This window comes from Antennarius striatus, chromosome 5 (genome assembly GCF_040054535.1).
Source record: "Antennarius striatus isolate MH-2024 chromosome 5, ASM4005453v1, whole genome shotgun sequence".
NCBI classification, from domain to species: domain Eukaryota; kingdom Metazoa; phylum Chordata; class Actinopteri; order Lophiiformes; family Antennariidae; genus Antennarius; species Antennarius striatus.
Window position 1 is genome coordinate 6,562,236 of NC_090780.1, and position 19,532 is coordinate 6,581,767.

At 41.2% G+C, this 19,532-nt stretch overlaps 1 protein-coding gene across 5 annotated transcripts in view; it reads left to right on the forward strand.

Annotated features, from left to right (window-relative positions):
• chd6 (chromodomain helicase DNA binding protein 6) overlaps positions 1 to 19,532 on the forward strand; it is a 184,320-nt gene that overhangs the window by 147,360 nt on the left and 17,428 nt on the right. For 4 of the 5 annotated variants that reach the window (XM_068315292.1, XM_068315293.1, XM_068315291.1 and 1 more), the window contains 12 exons: positions 488 to 545; positions 2,057 to 2,429; positions 2,911 to 3,119; positions 3,204 to 3,301; positions 4,875 to 5,708; positions 6,040 to 6,291; positions 8,175 to 8,481; positions 8,649 to 10,019; positions 10,628 to 10,773; positions 15,564 to 15,824; positions 18,326 to 18,937; positions 19,062 to 19,301. In XM_068315292.1, the coding sequence (XP_068171393.1) occupies positions 488 to 545; positions 2,057 to 2,429; positions 2,911 to 3,119; positions 3,204 to 3,301; positions 4,875 to 5,708; positions 6,040 to 6,291; positions 8,175 to 8,481; positions 8,649 to 10,019; positions 10,628 to 10,773; positions 15,564 to 15,824; positions 18,326 to 18,937; positions 19,062 to 19,301 (4,761 nt within the window). The remainder of the gene's footprint in view (positions 1 to 487; positions 546 to 2,056; positions 2,430 to 2,910; positions 3,120 to 3,203; positions 3,302 to 4,874; positions 5,709 to 6,039; positions 6,292 to 8,174; positions 8,482 to 8,648; positions 10,020 to 10,627; positions 10,774 to 15,563; positions 15,825 to 18,325; positions 18,938 to 19,061; positions 19,302 to 19,532) is intronic. The other variant, XM_068315296.1, reaches the window with a different exon arrangement.

Here is a 19,532-nt window from a genome sequence, read left to right on the forward strand (position 1 = left end):
TGAAAAATATGTAAGACAATTTGTGGCAAAAGAAATGTTGAACATTGATTTTATATGCTTTGAAACATTTTATTTCTAGAAATAACAAGACAAAGAAAATTATGTCAATTTTACCTTTATGCCACTTGGCCATTTGAACATTAATTGTGAATCTGGTATGACTTTATTTTGGAGACTGCTCAAAAATAAAAATGTTTTTGGTAATGATATGGAATCATCACATCACACAAACACATTATATGATCCAGTTCAAGTAAAGTAAATTGTGAACACAATTTGTATTTATTGTTCTGATAAAAGGTTAACTCTGTTAAAAATGTTATGATTGCTTTTGCATTAATTTGCTGCATATAAAATTGTTTTGCAACACTTGTCAAAAGGGCCAGTTCTTAGGACATGGTGTGTGTCTTGATCAATAGCACTTACCGGTAAATGTGTTCATTTTGACTTTTTTTTTTTTAATTGTGTGTATATGTTCAATTCACAGGTAGAAGAAATGTGCTTCAGCTCAAATACCACAGACAAGCCTGACAGCACATGTCCAGGTGAGGTATTTTGTATCATTACAACATTTTTTACTTAATTTTTTTCTTTATATACTGATTTGATCCCCGAAAAGTAATTAAGCACACTCTAGTTAGTGGTTCAAACAAATGCATACATATTAGTGATTATAGGCCCCTGTAGCACACACACACACACACACACACACAAGAGGGCCTGTAGGCAGGCAAGGGGAGGTAGAGTGGCGGGCAGCTCCTTCATGGTGTGCCCCAAATGAGAAATTTGTAAAGGGGCGGCACCTTGATTAAGGGCACCTCGCCAGTGCTCCAGAGATGAGCTGACACCTCCCATTGTAAGCTCATAGTCTGGGTGTTTGTTTTTTTTGGGCGGGAGTGGGATTCGAACAGCCAATCTTGAATCATAGGATCATACCGTGGGCCCTACCACTGAGCCACTGCCGCCCCCACATTTTGAAAAAGACTTGACGGGAACATCATCCTAAGTGAGTCTATTGCAATTGAACAGTGTTATCTTACAGTAGTGGATGCATTTGGGATTAGCAAAGTCTATTCTAGTGTATTCTGGTTCACACTGGATGACTCAGATTAATGTTTCCATTAATCTGAATTTGTTGACTGATGTTGTGAAGGATTTTAGTTGTAAATTATCCAGATTACAGCAGCAACAACAAATATGGTAACATCGGAGGATGTTGTTTTAACGAATCTCATAAATGCAAGATATCAAACGTGACAATAAAGATGTACTCATAGGTGCATTAATCATAAAGGTTTTTACTTAAACTTCCTGTCCTCTTAACTTTTTTTTTGTTTCAATGCATTTTGTCGTGTCTTGCTTGCCTCTGCATTTCAAGCAAGACACTACTCTGCTACAGTCCGCCTGTCTATTTATGTACATTGCGCGCTCGTTCCTCACGGTTAATGTGTTTCAGGAACCACACGCGATTAACAAATTCCGCGATAGAGCGGAAAACTATCTTATTATTCACAGTAATTTAAACATTTATGAACCCTTCCCATATTGATATTAAACCACCTTCTATCCGTATTACCATTTTCCACACTCTTATCGACTGTTTAAAGCACTTTTTGTGTCTCACGTAAGTCCGAGATTCACGGAACGGACCGCACTTCCAGATGCCGTCAGCCAATAGAATGCGTGTGAACGGTATCATGTGACTGCCTACCGACAATACGCGATGAGTTAGAGTGTTGATGTGCGAATGCGCGAGGGCGCACTTTATATCATTGTCAAACACAAAACAAAGTCAAGAAGTTACACCACTGGCACTCAGCGACTCACAACTCACAATGCTAATCCACCAATACATCATAAATCCACCCATACATGTAATACTTCTGTGATTTCCTGTCAAGAACTTTTAGGTTTCATTCATGGTGTCACAAAATAGGTCTTATTCACCTGAGGCAAATAAGATACGCAGGTTGATTTCTTTTACACATAAAGTTCATAATGACATTGTAATAAGACTATCCCTAATACATTACAGCAGTGTTGTTGTCTTCTCCAGACACCCGGACATCATCGGACTCATGTACACAGGAGGGAACACTGCTCACCACAGAGACAACAGGAACTGGGACTGGGGTAGCAGCTCTTCATGTCATCCAAGCCCGGCCCCTCTGGCCTGCTGGCCCTACCCTAACAGCTCGTTTACGGCGCTTGATCACTGCCTACCAGCGCTTCACATTGCGACGTGAGCCTCTGCTCAGACATGACTTCCCACTCCAAGATAGCTTCATTAATATGGGGATTGCAGGAGCCAGAGTCCCTCAAAGTCACCAGATTCGGGGTCCACTTGCATGGCAGTTGGGTGAAGATCTGAGGCAGTGTTCCACGGTCGGAACAGAGCCTGACTCTCTTTTTCTAGAGTGGCAGAATAGGTAAAATTCTCATAAAATACATTATATTATAGAATAGAACACATTTCAATTAATATTTTTTATTAGTTTTTTTTCATTGCATTTATTACTTTTATTTTGAAACATCATTGCCAAATGCTGTAAAAACCTGACAGAATATCAATCAAGTGTGAAATTCACAATTGGCCATCTAATTTTAGATTGACTATTGTCAAGTGATGTTGTGATATATTCTTTCAGTAATAAGTATTACGAATAAATAAGAATAACATGTTTGTAATATATGATCACGTGGTGCAAATAATTTTTAAATATCTTTGTTTATCTTAATGCGTTTTTAATAAATTTGATTCAAATCTCAAATTTAGAGCATTGTGACATTTCTCTTGGTTTGAGGTTACAGTCAGTCATGACAATGTTATATGCTCCTATTGTTGCCAGCCTTGAATGAGACAAGTGAAACAAGTACTGTACGCCCTTGTGTTCCTCCTTGATGTTTTAGATGGACTCGTCGAGAAGAAGCAGATTTTTACCGCACTGTGTCATCGTTTGGTGTGGTGTATGACACTGAGAGGAAGATCTTCGACTGGTCACAGTTCAGAACATTGGCCCGACTGGAGAGGAAGACCGATGAGAGTTTAGAGAGATACTTCAACTCCTTTGTCAACATGTGTAGGATAGCCTGCAAGCTGCCTCCAAAGAAGGAGGAAGGTATTTACATGACCACACACGGACACTGAGTTCTCTCACACCATGTCCTTCATCACGACTGACTTCCTCCATATCGCTTTCCAGGTCCAGTGGATTCAGGTGTGTTTGTTGAACCTCTAACAGAAGAGAGAGCTGCTCGCACTTTATACCGCATTGAGCTACTCCGCAAGATCAGAGAGCAGGTAACCAAAGCTTCATCATTAATACCAGTTGTCACTTGCATCTCATAATCTGAAGGGTTTATCCAGAAATCAGTTGTTTGTTGTTTGAACCTTTCATGCCTTGGTGTAAAAAAATTTTTTAAATTATGTCAGGTAATGACCACAGAGAATAAGCTATGTTAATAATAATTAATATCATTAATACAATTTTCAAGACAGTCATCCCAAATGCAAATATTAAAAACTTGATCTCAGAATTTTTCATCAACACAAATCTTTTTACTGTGGTCACTGGATATAGTATAGAGTGGTGGTCCCAAACCTTGTTTTCCCGTTAAAGACCGGTTTGACGTCAGACAATATTTTCACGGGCCGGCCTTTAAGATGTGGCAGATGAATACAACAAACAAAATCGTGCAAACAGCAAAACAACTGGTATTTTGTAGCTTTCTTTCTCTTTTACTCCGCACAAAGAAATTTTCCAGATATTTGTTACATTCCGCGAAGCGTTGATGTATTGTAATTGTCAATGTTAGTGTGTCCGTCCGACCGTCCATCCACCAAATATCCGATGTCCACCAAATGAAAAAAAAAGCACATTACTCAGGCGGCAAAGGGGATAAAAATGACATGATTACTTTAGTACTCATTGTGGATTTTTGGAAGACAGTCACAGGATACCGTATGTGCATTCTATTGGCTGACGGCATTTGGAAGTGCGCTACGTTCTGTGAGTCTCGGACTTCGGTGAGACACAAAAGTGCTTTAAACAGTCAATAAGAGTGTGAGAAAAGGTAATACAGATAGAAAGTGGTTTAATGTCAGTTTGGGGAGGGTACATAAACGTTTAAATTACTGTAAATCATAAGATAAATAGTTTGTCGCTCTATTGAGGAATTTGTTAATCACGTGTGGTTCTTTGAATGCATTTTACGCAAGGAACGATGGCGCACTGAATACCTTTTTAGGCACACATCTCTGATACCTGATGAGATATAGTCACAAGACAAAAAGCAACATTTTCAGGAAGCCAGAGCCAGAATTCTGTATAGGTCACGGTAAAATGTTGAATTCAGGGGTGTTCAGGTATGTTGCAGTCTCTGACTGCCTCGGTCTTTTTTCATTTTACTAGCTTGGGAGATTCAATTTAGCAGTGATGTATTGTGTGTTAGTGGCTCGAGTGGCCCCTTTAAGAAGGCAGTCATGTGACCGAGGCATGCGAGTTTACAAGTGTCAAGAGTGACTCACCAACAGAAGTGGAAAAATCCAGTAATTTTCCAAAACAAAATATCGTTCAGAATCAGATAATAGTTCATACAGAAATAATGTAAGTTCTGTTTTTTTATGTGCAGGACTGGTATCAGTCCGCAGCTTGGAGACCAGTGGTATAGAGACAGAAAGGGAGAGAGAGAAATATATCTAAAAGATTAAGACTGTATTGTCAAGTCTGCAGTCACTGTAGCTAGGGTTATATTCTTTCCTTTTTTTAAGGATGATTCTTTATATCACAATGTGATTCAACACCATAGTGACCTCTGATGAAATATACCATGCTGTATAAATGTCATCTTTTTAAACTGAATGTTCCATTCAGGTTCTCCGCCACCCATTAATTTTGGCCCGCCTCCAGCTCTGCCGCCCCTCCCTCTACCTCCCAGTCTGGTGGGAACCTGGAAAACATGATCGTGACCTCCTGATTGGGGCGGCATGCCACGGCCTGAGCCGAACTGACTTCTACATTCTGAATGATCCCCAGCTAAGCTTTCTGGAGGCTCACAGGAACTATGTCAGAGGACACCCCACTCATCGTCATTCCCAAAGTCATCCTCATACTCACCCTCCAGGCTCTGCAACCCATCCTGAAATTCCATCTGCATTGTCTTCCTCTTCCTCTTCCTCCTCATCTCATCCACAGATGCCTAACCCTCACTGCTGTCTATATGATTCAGGTCTTGGCCACCTCTCCCCTCAGCCTCCTGAATATCCCCACCAGATGTCACATCACCACCAGCATCACCCTGTGCCTCAATTGGTTCCTTGTCCTTCCTCATCCTCCTCTTCCTCTCACTCTCACCACCATCCTCCACCAGTGGATTCTCACATTCCTGCCTCACCAAGTCTTGAAATAGATCCATGTTCACGAGGAGATTTCATTGACTGTCCCACGCTGGATGAAACCCTGGAGTTGGGTTCTCTACATGGTGATGTAATGTCTTCAGATGCTTTGCATGGAGAGAAAGCCACCAAAGATGCTCTCAATGGTTTCCCATTTAATTCAACTGCAGGAGGTCAAAGCATGCTCAATTCTTACGGTGTAGGGGGTACAGACCTTGATTCAAAACTAAGGAGTGATGTTCTAGTCGGTGAACAGGGATCATCAGAGGAAACTGGGCTTATGGCACCATCAGTGGAGCTGGATAAATTACAGGTACACCTTAGTCTTCATCAGAAATGACCTCTTAAACTATGTACTTGAATTTGATATTTGAGTATGAACTTTATAATATAGGTTTGTTCAGTTTCTGTTGCTGATAATTGATTAATAGTTAATTGATTCAACGTAATTGTTTTGATAACTTCATTTTTTTCACATTGGCAACAAGTAAATGTTGCAGATTATTTTTCTTTTATAAGCGTTTTTGACTTGATATCTTCAACTAAACATTCAATATCAGTGGATGTCATCCTCAAAAGATTCTTGTCAATTGTAAAAGGTGATAATTTGTGTGAAAAGTTTGTGTTTTTATGAATCCCTTCAGGCTCCATGGGACAGTACAGACCACTCCAGTCCAGCTCATCACATGTTCAATGAGTCTGATCCAATCCTGGGTCCTCCTACCGGCTTCCTGGAGGATGAAGATGAGGAAGCACGGGAGGCAAGCAGAAGAAGGGAAGAGGAAGGAACTCTAGAGGAGTGTTTGGGCCTCCCACCCTCACCCTCATCCTCTCCATCTCATCCCTCTGCAGGACATTCTGTTGAGCCAATGTCCTCAAGTTACATGTTCTTCAAGGTTTGTTTGTGTATACTGCGCCATCAAGGATACTTAAGTAATACACAGGTCATGCAAAAGCATTTCATTTTTCTCAGAAGATTTTCCAAGGTCAAGTTCTCTCTTTCCAGCCTCTCATCCCTTTCCAGTTTCAATTTTTTCTTTTTTTTCTCGTTCTATTCGTAGTTTTTTCAGTTTAAACTGGCTCACTTTTTCTCTTTTCTAAACCTTTAATGGGAACAGCTAAATTGTATATTCAACATCAGTAGAAGCTTTTGTCTCAGGTTCCTCATCACATCCCCCGAACTGAACCCAATCTTCACAGGTGCATGTAACTTCCTCATATTGATATAGAGCTATTGCTTTCATAAATTTTCCTTTTGTATAACCAGGAGTCACTTCTTTAAGGTTAAGTGACTGCAACTACAAGCAGTTCAGTTTTTCCTCAAACTGTCAGTGAATCAAAAAATAACTTCGAGTTACCATTTTTGAGAAAGAATTTAACCACCATGAGTTACACTACACAAGCAGTGTTCATATCAGGAACATACAAAAAGGCAATAAATACAGGCCATTATACAACTGGACCATGACAATATAATCTTTAATAACCGTTACCTGTCATATTAGCAGGAGATGTGTTGATTTCTACCTATGAGAGAAAATTCCACCACAGTTAAAAGAATACAGTGAGAAGTTAGTTAATATTTTTTGATAAGCATATGTCTGATTTATCGATAGCTCATGTGTGCATGATCACAACTATCATATGGATGTTCGTTTATTTTATTTTATTTTATTTATTTTTAGTGCAGTAACTTTCACTGGAATGCTTTCATCTGTGACATCCACATGGACTCTATAAAACATTGGAAAACATATAGACGAAGTGACCCAGTTTCGAATGTTAAAATAGTTGTAGTTGTTGAAAGTATATTACAAGTACAAGTCCTTCAATCCGTCTATCTTTTTTCTTGACAATCAGTCTTCTCGTTTACTGACACTTATCTGCCTTGCGGGTTACTGGTCACTGGGCGAAAAGCAGGGTGGCCCATCACATAAGACATGAGCTCATCATGAAAGACAAACAAACTCATTCTCACAGTCATTTCTGTATGACCAGTTCACCTAAGCCACATGTTTTTGGAGGTAGGATCAAGCTGGAGGACCTAGAGAAACCCATGCAGAAACGGGGAGAACATACAAACTACACAAGAAAGGACTCAAACCCGGAGCCTTCTTATCGTGAGGCAACAGCGCTACCCACTGCGCCACCATGCCGCCCTGTCCTACAATCCAAATTACTTAATCTGGAGGGCAATATTGTTTATGCTTGTCTCTCTAGTCCTTACTAAATACATTTTTATAATTGGATGAGTTAAGTTTTCTTCTGCTACTTTCGTGTGGGTTGTCTCAACAACAGCACCGGTATTTAACAATAACTGACATAGGCTACATTTTTAACTTATAATCACAAACTTCAACCCAGCTTTATGGTTAACAAAACTAACACAAAATACACAGACATGTTTTATTGAGAACAGACATGTCCCTTGTGTTTCCAGTCTTCACTGGGTTAGGGTTAGAGAAAGACAAACTGGCCAACAGTCTGCCTTTCCCAAACCCTAACCTTAACCTTTTCTAGGCACACAGCATTACATACACACAACAGTCAGCAACATCTGGGTCCTTCTTGCTTCAGTTTCAGAAAGGGAGAACAATAACTCTCTTTAACTGACACCATTCTTTGAATCACCCCACGATTTCCCCCTTTTTATTTGGCACTAACAAAAGCGACACAATAATGCTTATTAAACAACACACAACCAGACGCACACATATAAAACAAATAGTTGTGATTTCAGAGTAGATCTGATTTTGACACTGTTGTTTTATGAATCTAGGACATTGCTGATTGCGAGGAACCGAGCACAGACCAGACCGTCCTGTCAGCAAGCCCACCTCCTCCCTATGTTCCCCCTCCCACCCTCTCTCTGGCTGTCATCTCTGCCCATGAGCCACAGGATCGACTGGTTCACTCTGATATCACTGAGAGCCTACCCCATTCTGTGGAAGAGAGAGGAGAAAGTGCTGGGTTTGAGTTTTATGACAAGGATGAACATGAAGCTGGAGGCCTGTCCAGGGAGATGGTGGAGCACGAGAAACTGAGGGATCATGCCTTGGAGGGAGAAGAGGTCAAGGCAGACCAAGGTTTGTGAAAAAGTTCAGGGGTTGTTCACAATTCACTATTTGTCTTGGTATGTTACCACAAGAAAAGAATTAGATATGGCACCTAAAAGTGTTAAGTGCCATATGCTTTCCTGATTTTACGTTATCATTTATCTAATGTTGTAACACTATCTCACATTGTATTGTAGACCAAAGTTTTGCAATTTTGAGTCGTCCCATGGATGTGCCACAAATGAATGAGGTAGAATCAGAGCTGGGCCATGGAGAAGAGGATGAAAAGATGGATGTTTCAAACAACAGTTTTCAAGACCTGCGAGAACACTTTTATCAAGCAGAGCATAAAGAGGATTTATCACAAGATGTGCGCCCTTGTCTTGGGAACCTGGAACAGGAGCATGGTGTTGTGTGTCCTGTGTCTCTATCCCAGCTGGAAGAGGATTATTTGATTTTCCATCAAACAGTAGATGAAGAGACAATAAAAAAATCCCTGAATACTGAAACGTTGACAGGGCATGCAGATGAGGATGCACAAGCAACAGGAATTCCTAAAAATTCTAAAAACAGTGGTCAAGTCAATTTACTTAATCCACAAGATGATGTCCATGAGATCTCAGAAAGGCAGATAGCACCAGAGAGTATTTGTTCAGAATATACACAGCCATGCTGCCCTGGTCCACCTGTCTCTTCCCCTCCAGTCACATCAAAGTCTGAAGAAAAAACGTCAGAAAATGGCATCCAAGCTGATACTCAAGTCTTAATAGAGCAGGACGATTATAGCAACAAAGCTGAGCCTCTGGGTTCACTAGAAGGCAGCAGACACTGTAGCAAAAGATCACTTTCATTGTCACCTGATCAGGACAACAAAGACATTCGACTTCAACTCAATGAAAATAAAATGCCCCGAATTCTAACCACAAAAAGTCCAGACACAAAGACATCTGAATTTTTGCCAGACAGTGGTTGTGAAAACAAGCCACAGTTAATGGAGCTGCCGATTAAGGAAGAGGTCACCAAGACTGAGAATCCTGAGGATTCCTTTGCTGACAATTCTGAAGTCAAACATGGAAAATTATTTTCATACGACACGTCTGAGGATATGGTGGTTAAAGCTGAACAATTCACCTTTCACGTCAAACAAGAAACACTGGAGACCAAACCTGAATGCCTAAGCCTTGAAATGAAACCTGAAACTTTAGACAGCAAATATGGAGCCCTCCAGTATGCAGCCTACTCAGGCAACACCAAAATCAAACTTGAAACAAAAACAGAAGCTCTCAGACTTACTGCTTATGCAGATGAAGTCAAGTACAGGCCTGAGACAAAGCCAGAAGGTCCAGAAGTCAAAACCTACCCAGATGGTTCTGAGATTAAACCTGAGGCTGACTCAGAGGGGCTTGAGTTTAGAGCTTTAGCAGAAATGAAAACAGAGCCAAGGCAGGAGCTGTTGGAAGTGGACAGTACAGTTGTGACTGCGAAGCTGGAACAAGCGAATGGGGTGGTGGACTTGTTGGGAAGTCTGGCAGTCAAAAGTCAGATAAAAGACAAGCCCAAGAAACCAGGTAAGAGCATTTTTCCAAATTATTTCATTTTGTGTGCATGTCTGTTTGATGATTGTGATGAACATTTTATTTTGAAAGAAAACTTCAGATTTAAGAATTCATGTTTAAAAAAAGGAAATATATTGAACTATACGTAGTAATCCCTCGCTTTTTTGCGCTTCAAGATGCACGTCTTCACTACATTGCAGATTTTTAGTAGGTTGTCACGTGATACCTGAGGCACATGCTATTGGCTGACAGCATCCGTGTGTGCACTGCGTTCCGAGACTCATGGAACGGATTGCACTTCCGTGTATTAAAGAAACACTGTGTCTTAAACAGACTATAAGAGTGTGGGAAAAGGTAATACAGTTGTAAGGTGGTTTAATGTAAGTATGGGGAGGGTTCATAATTGTTTAAATTTCCATAAATAATAAAATAAAGTTTGTCGCCATATCGCAGAGTTTTGTTTTTTGCAGGTGGTCCTGGAACACATTAACCTGCACTGTACTCAAATGAGTTTCCTGATGATTCACTGATTCATGTTGCTAATAAGTATTCTTTCCGCGATTAAATATATAGTGTCATCTTAGCCAAGCAAGACTTTTAGCTGTTTTCCTCTTCCATAGCGACAGTGGTGGAAGGATATGTGAGCAGATTGGTGGCTCCAGCTTCATTGTGTGAGATGCCTGATAACGTACATGACACAAGGGAGCCAACCATCGCTCAACTGTTACAGGAGAAAGCACTCTACTCATTTTCTGAGTGGCCAAAGGTACAGTGCTGTCCTTTCAATTTTATTTCCAGGATTCAATTTCTCTGACATACTGCAGAAGAAAATAAATTACAGTAATGATATGTGTGTTGTGGATTCCAGTAATGATAGTAGCACATAATATGAAAGTTTCAATATTTTTATAAGATAAGATTATAAGATATACTTTATTGTATATATATATATATATATGTATATATATATATAATCTATCTAAGCATGCAATTTCCTCCGGGATTAATAAAGTATCTATCTATCTATCTATCTATCTTATTGATCCCACACTGGGAAATTTACATGTTGCAGCAGCATTCATCAGACAAAAAGAAACGGAAGGGAATATACATTGAAGAAAATTAAGACATAAGGGTAAAGGGAATAATAATAATAATAATAAAAATATTAACAATAATGATATTAATAATACCTCAGCATGACAAATTATAAATTTATTAAATTCTGAGTACGTAGGACTCTGTGATAAGCCGTATCTAAACATCAGACTGTGGTAGAACTCTATGACAGGAATGACTTTCCGTACCTGTCCCTTCGACACCGGAGCTGTAGCAGTCTGTTGGAGAAGGAGCTCCGCTGTCTGTCCAGTGTGTGGTGGAGAGGGTGATTGGGGTTATCCATGAAAAATAACAGTTTGTTCAGTCCTCCTTTCCACCACAGCCTCCAGTGTCCAGACTAGAGCCAATCACAGAGCCAGCCTTCCTAATCAGTTTGTTTAGTCTGTTGTTGTCGCTGGCTCAGATGCTGCTCTCCCAGCAGACCACAGCAAAGAAGAGTACACTGGCCACAACAGACTGGTAGAACATCTCCAACATCTTACTGCATACATTTAAGGATCTCAACTTCCTCAAGAAGTAGAGTCTGCACATCCCTACTTGTAGATAGCGTCGGTGTTAGATTTCCAGTCCAGTCTGTTATTGATTCTCATTCCCAAGTACTTGTATTCCTCCACCTCCTCTACGACCTCTCGCAGGATGTGTAGTGGTTGTGGTGTACTCCTCTCCTTCCTGAAGTCGATCACCATCTCTCTGGTCTCAATCCACCTTATGTGAAGGTAAAATATATTAGGAGCTTCACGATGTATAGACTTTTATCAATTATTACATTTTAATTTAATTAATTTAATTTAATTTAATTTAACGATATATAGACTTTACTTTTATCAATTATTAAAGCGACTGAAGCCAGATTGTGGATGGATGGTGTTGAAGGCGGGGCTGGATGGTGTTGAAGGCGCTTGAAAAGTCAAAGAAGAACACTCTGGCGGCACAGCCCCCGGCGTCCAGGTAGGAGAGTATGCGGTGAAGGAGGTACAAGTTAGCGTCGTCAACCCCAACTCATCTGTATCAAAGAAGGGCTGAGTCTGGACTCTGTGGATACGCTTCTGGAGAGCAGGACCATGTCTAAAGTTAAGGCTATCATGAACAACACCAGCCACCCCCTACACACCACCTTCTCCCAGCAGAGAAGCACCTTCAGCGGCAGACTGCTGTCACACAGCGCCTCCACAGAGAGGCTGAGGTCCTCCTTCGTGCCCCGTGCCATCAGGGGGTACAATGACACTCTCAGGAGGAGCGGTGGGGAGGTGGCGAGGTCAGCACTCGGTTGAATGGATTTAATTTAATTTTATACTGTTTATATTTTAATTTAATTGTATACTGTTTATATTTTAATTTAATGCTGTTATATTTTTTAAATTTTATACTGTTTATATTTTAATTTTATAGTGTTTATATTTTAGTTATAGTATATAAGTCCTGTTAGTGCTGAATGTGTCAGGTAGTGTAGTGTATGTCTTGCGAAATGTCCTGTGATGTCAGTGTTTCTTTTTCTCCTGATGCTTATCCAGTATTTATTCGTTATGTAATGCCTGAGCAGTGGATATACAGGTAGTCGCCGACTTACGACCGCGATTGGGACCGACAGATCGGTCGTAACTCGACTTGGTCGTAAATCGACTCTTAAGTAAAAATTAAATCCAGCAGTGCTGGTTCTTGGCTGGGGGTCTTCCGGATCGTCAGCTGGGGCAGCGTGTGGGTTGGTGGGAGCGGGAGACGATCTTTTCATAATCATTGTGAGCTTTGTCTGAATTGTTCGTTTCTTTTTCTCCTCATAAATTTCACGATATGGACGGAAATCGTCGTTTGCCATCCGTTCAATCCTTGCAAATGTTTCTATGTTCTATGTGCATTTCTTCAAAGTGTGCACGGAGTTTATTTAACAGGGAAAAGCCTTCTGACAAGCCTTTGTTGATGAACATTTTTTCTGTTTCCTCCTCTTCTTTCTCTGCTTCTCTTCTCTCTTCTTCTTCCACTCTTTCTTCTTCCAGCGCGATCAGTTTTTCATACAGCGCGATCATTCGTGAGTTCTCCAAGGAGAGGTTTTTTGCCAGTTTCACTATTTTCTCCCGAATCTGATCAAGTTCTTCGTCACTTTCAAATCCAGCAGAAGAGTTCACGTAACGCTTGACAGTTTTTCCATACGCCATTCATACATTTCTCCGTCACAGCCTCCTAAGCAGCCCAGCCCATCAGTAGTGGGCTGGGCTGCTGATCTCACGGTGTGACTGAACAGCGTGTGTGTGCCGTGGTGACTGAAGAGAGCGCGGGAGCCTCAGAGCGTGAGTACTGTGGCTGGAGTGAATGCCCCGCCCTACCCGGACATTGTGGTCGTAAAGTCGGTCGGTCGTAAGTTGCACAGGTCGTAAGTCGGCGACTACCTGTATACAATTTCCTCCGGGATTAATAAAGTACCTATCTATCTATCTATCTATCTATCTATCTATCTATCTATCTATCTATCTAGATTGGTTTAGAGCACATGGGAGAAATAATGTATAGGGCAGCAAGTGTTCAGAGTGAAAGAGACCATCCATTACGAAACAGAACATATTTCACCTTGTTCCACATTTATGCATTGCTGGAACTCAGTCTGACCATCGCCTACTTCAGTTACCGAGAAAATACTACAGACAGAAGCATGGCTGTGCTGTGGGCTCACCTGTATCTCCTATGGTAGCCAACTTGTTAATGGGAAGGGGGGAAAGCAAGACTCTGGCGTCTTTCATGGGGACAGCACCCAGCCATTGATCCAGGTATGTGGAAGACACCTTGGTAAAAGTCAAGACCCAAGAGGCTATGCCTTTACAGACCACATCAACACAGTGGATTGCACCATGAATTTCACTTGTGAAGATGTTAAGGACAATATTCTGCCCTTCTTGGACTGTGCCGTACACCTTGAAATGGATGGGAATCTCATCATTGAGGTGTACAGAAAACCCACCCATACCGACCTGCGTCTTCTCTTGGATTACCACCACTCACTACAGAACAAGATTGGGGTCATGAAAACCCCGAACCACTGGACCCAAAACATATCCATGAGAACAAAAGGTCATGGAGCAGCAGCAGAGACACATTTGTCAAGACCAGCAAATCCAACAGCAAAAACAACAATGAACAGAAGAGAAAGAGGACAACAGGAAACCTGTCGTCATCCCCCACATTACTGATGTTTCAGAAAAATTTCGAAGCTTTTCTGCAAACACAAGATTCTCATGCATTTCAAACTTGGAAACACACTGAAACAGAAGCTGGTCCACCCTAAGGACAGACCACCACAAACAACAATGTAGTGTACGCTCTCCAGGGCAATGAAGAATGAAGGGACTTGCACATTTGGGAGACCAAACAACCGCTCCACAAGGGTATGGCTCAACACAGGAAAGATAACTCCTAAAGACTAGACTCAGCGTTTCACCGGCACCTGAAAGACACAGGAAACTGGTCTGAGGACAGTAATGTCAATGTTTAGGCCAGGGAAGACGGATGGTTTGAGAGCGAAATTAATGAAACCATTTTTGTCAAACTGGAGAAACCATCTCTGAATAGAGGAGGATTAAGACTGTCATCTGTCAGCCACCCACAATGTAGTCTTGATCTCACCCCTGGAAACCACAGCAACACAGCTATTACCTGTCCTGCCTTTCCTTGGTAGTTTTGGTTGGTTGTTGTTTTCTGCTCTAGTTTAAGTGTCTGGATACTTTCTCAGTTAGTTGGAACTGAAGAAGGCTATTATAGATGACAGTTGAAATGTCTCCAAACAATTTTAAGCAAGTCCAGCTGATTTTTTTTCTGTTCTTGATTTACCTGAACCTGGATGACTGAGAACCTACAGGGACATTTCAGATGTCAGCAGGGATAAAGGTTGACTTTCCCTTATGTAATTGTTAGACCCCAGACTTTAAGTGTCTTGGTTTGTCAAGATGGCAGAAACCATACAGCACTATGTACTACTCACTATTTTGCATATCAAAAAGTGTTTGACAGTATTTTTGTCATTTATTGAGGCAACAAAGTGTTTGTGATAGCTTTTTGCACCAACATCGCACGGAGCTGATAATGTATGTCAAATTTATTATTAGAGACGCAAGAATGCAAGTGTTTCCCAACGGGGATAAGTATTTCACTTTACTTATCCCCATAGGGAAATTATTAATTCACTCTAGCACACATTGTGTGACTGTTTGTCAAGAAAGCTGTCCTACAATCCAAAAAGTCAGCCGACAGAAACTATGTAGAATGGGCACCGGTCAGATGAGATCATACAGGCTTATCAGCTTTTCATCTTGAGTGTGGCTTCAGAAAATATTGGCTCCTATATCATCATGGTCTGTTATTTCATATTTTATATTCTGCCTTGAAAAAAATGGATACTCATTGAAAGTATGATCTTCATGGTCAGTTAATTCTTACACCATTGTATCACTGTAGGACCGGGTCATCATCAACCGCCTGGACAGCATCTGTCATGCTATCTTGAAAGGAAAGTGGCCTACATCAAGTGAGCAGTATGACTTGCTTGGCTCCGTGGCTGCCAGCTCCTTCTTAGCTCCTAGTTTAGCCCACCAGCAGCACCGAGCAGGCTTTCTGCCCACCACTACCTCCAGCTCTGTCCTCAGCCAGGCCAGGATTCAGCAGACCAACCCTGGGCTGGGGTTCCCCCTCCATATCCCACTCACAAGACTTCCTAAGGTGAGAATATGACACAGAGAATGAATTTCCTCTGTTGTATGTATCTGTAAATCATTCATTTGTCCACATTTACTTTCACTATCTCATGACATGCTTCTTATGTGGGGGATAGCATGTTTGCTAATGTAGATTGCTGATGCAGACCTGCCGTTGGGGTTGTTGCACATTTATTGTTACTCTGGAATTTTTTTCTTCACCTGTAGTGCTTTTATTCCAGTGTCTGATGAGGATAGCACACCCATATTCACAAAAGTGAGAATTGTTAAGTTGTGAGTGAACGAATGAACCAAAGTGCAGCACACTGAAAGTAGATACAGAAAGTGGGTTTATTTAAGAAGCAGGGCAGGCTGGGCAGAGTAAAGCAGTAGGGTTAAGATGGTCCGAATGGCTGGAAACCACGAGTAAAGCTGGTGACGCTAATGGTGGCTGGGCAAGCAGGTGGTGAAAGCAGCTGGAATCACTGAAGCACAGGGAAAATAATAAGTGACAGGATGTGATGTAACACACATTAAAAAAATGAACTCACAGGAAAAAAAAAAGACCTGAATCCTGTCAATACCACTACATTTGACAGAACAATCTGGCAAAGACTGGATGAGAGCCAGGCTTGATCAAAAGAAGAAGGAATCAGCTGATGAGAAGAAGCAGAGGAGATGTAGGTGGCAGGTAGAACAGGAAGAGGAGGAGTAGCCCTGCCCAGACAGAGGAATCAGAGACAGAGAGGAAACAAAAACTGATCCACACACCATCATGACAAGAATAGATTGTCATGATGGTGACAATCTATAAGTCAAATGACAGAATCTTAATAGAAATGTTCATCTAGAAGGAGATTGTCCTCTCTCCTGTCACTTTTCTCTCTTATCTGTACTACCAGTTTTTTCTGGAGCACACTTTAGCACCGAGATAGTCAACATGTGTGAAGCATGTTTATTTACCTAGGTTTGTATAGGTATCTGTGCAATTAAATCCAAATAAAAATTTTCATTAGCTTAAAAGGTCATCACCGTGACCTTTTTTCTCACCGTACAGTTTAACAGACATATCTGAAGATTTTAATATACAGTAATTCAACTATAAAGATATGTGTGTGTCTAGGAAAAATTTGAGGTTTTTCTGCTTTCCTCTGATGTTAACTTACTGGATAGTTAGTCATGTTAGTCACGTAATTCGCCTTAATTTGTGGAGCACACTATCTACTGTATGTTGTAATTCCAAATAAAGGATATTCAACACCAGGCATACATGAAGCACAGCAGCGGAGGTTGTGGCAGAAAGGGGACTTGCATTACAATAGTCGGATATGGCGGCAAGCTTTTGTTCGTATCTCCGAATGTTTGTAAGTCGAATATTCATATGTTGAGGACTACCTGTATGTGTAAAAGCTGCATTCAACACAATTTTAAACTCAGTAATCACATATAGAATTTGTTCACATGATCAGTTTAGAAAACAATGTGAATGCTATTATGATTGGCTTTATCAATAAGAAAAATGTTGGCACCAATGAAGAAGATGTTTAGTAGGTAATTGTATTGTAAATGTAATATACTTTATTAATCCCCATAGGGAACTTGTTAGCACACTCTAGCACACACTGTTAGTTAATCGCATGTATGTATAATGTGTACAGGTCCGTAACTAACACCCACACACACACACACACACACACACACACACAAGGGGCCCGTGGGCATGCAGGTGATGGGGAGGTAGAGAAGAGGGCAGCTCCTTCTTGGTGCGCCCTAATAAGCAACTTGTAAAGGGGACTGCGCCTTGCTCAGGCGCACCTCGGCAGTTCTTGGGAGGTGAGCTGACGCCTCCCACTATCAGCTCAAACTCCGAATTTTTCTTGCCTAACACGGGTATTGAACCACCGACCCTCCGGTCCCTAGCTCAAGACCTAGTAGACTGACCTGCTGCCGCCCCAAATGTCAATTATTACAGACATGTTTACAAAAACCAATATGGACCGAAGAAGGTAAACAGAACAATTTTTAAGCAGAAAATGCAGAAATTCAAAGCAATTTGTGTGATATTTTCACATTTTCCCATTTATTGAAGTTGGCATTAGGAGGCACACATGGTCACAGCACTTCAAATTTAAGTTTTTGTGAATGAAAAATTAATGATCTGCACCAGGAAACACAACAGACCCACAACCAGGGTTGCCATCCACATCACCAGACATGTTGCTCATTTATACTACATGAACATATGATAATAAATAAGTCCATTTCAAATTATGTTTCCATTGCTTTTATACTGGGATTAAATAATTTTTCTTAGTTACGATGTTTCCATTGATAATGTTATTAACAGTAGTTCAACATTTAATAACATCAAGCTAGTGCAATTAAATCCCCTAAAATATCAAATTATCATTTTTCTTAATATCTCACAACCCTACTTTGTTGTGTCTCAGTCCATATGTATGTTTAACAAACAATCATCTCTCTCCTCTTCTTGTCTGCCTCTCACCCACTTTTTCCATCCGGCAGTACATGCAGCGGGGAGGGTCATGTGGGCGCGGAGGTTGGCGCCTCACCACCTTACCTCTCTTACAGGAGAGGCTTGTGGCTCCTCCATGTCTTCCCGAGCTCAAACGAGCAGGAGGTAGAAGATCTTTCAACTATGAAACCATGGCAGCTTCAGCAGCCACCAATAAAGTTTTTGCTGCAAAGTCAGCATCATCTAGCCATACTTCTACCACCACAAGCTCCAACGGTGATACTCCTATGATGACCCTGCCCTCTCACCATACAGGAACAATTTTAATTAATGGTTTGCAAGAATCAGCTATTGATTTGACCAAGGCATCTACAGAAATAATCACAGCCAGTGGCACTGGGATGGGCGAACCTGGTCCTGGTGTGGGCAGCGATAATAAGTTGCCACCAACACCCATCACTGCGCCTCAACCCAGCTCTGTTGGAATCAATATGTCAGGGATACTGCAGGCTGGTCTTATCCATCCTGTAACAGGACAAATAGTCAATGGAAGCCTGAGGGCAGATGACTCATTGAGGAGACGGAGGGGCAGGAGGAGAAATGTGGAAGCACTGTACTCAGAGTTCACCAAGAAGAGAGGACTGCAACTCCCAGAGACACAGGTAGGATGAGAAAGGGAAGCATGTTATCTTGTAAAAAGAAACCACACAAAGAGTATAATGTAGAAAAATGTCAATTCAAATATTCTCTTATATAAAATTCACACACTTATCTTTGTAAATGCAGAGTACGGTGGAGACAGTCGGCTACTGCTCTGTTTCCTCTTCCACCTCCTCGCTGCCCCCCTCTCCTCCAGAGCAACCTGCTGGACCTCCCACACCCTCCTCCACTTCTACACCCACACCCACTCAGACCCCTCCTGAGCCAGAACTTATTGCCATCGACAGAGAGGCGACCAGCAAAGGTTTGCTGGAGTGGCTGAAACAGAATCAAGGCTACAGCATGGATCTCCCTGCATTTTCTCATGTAAGTCTGATGTTTTCTTTGGTGTTCTTTGAAACAGATTGTAGCTGAAGTTCACTACATTTATCACAAGACACAGCATATTTTTTAATCCTAAAATAAAAGTAATGGTGGATATAGACATCTGTCTATCCATTTTTCTGTTTACCTGTGATCTGGTCTGTTCAGAGTATATGACCAAACTACTAGTTTCACCAGACTCTACTCATAGAAATACCTTGAGATATGAGCTAC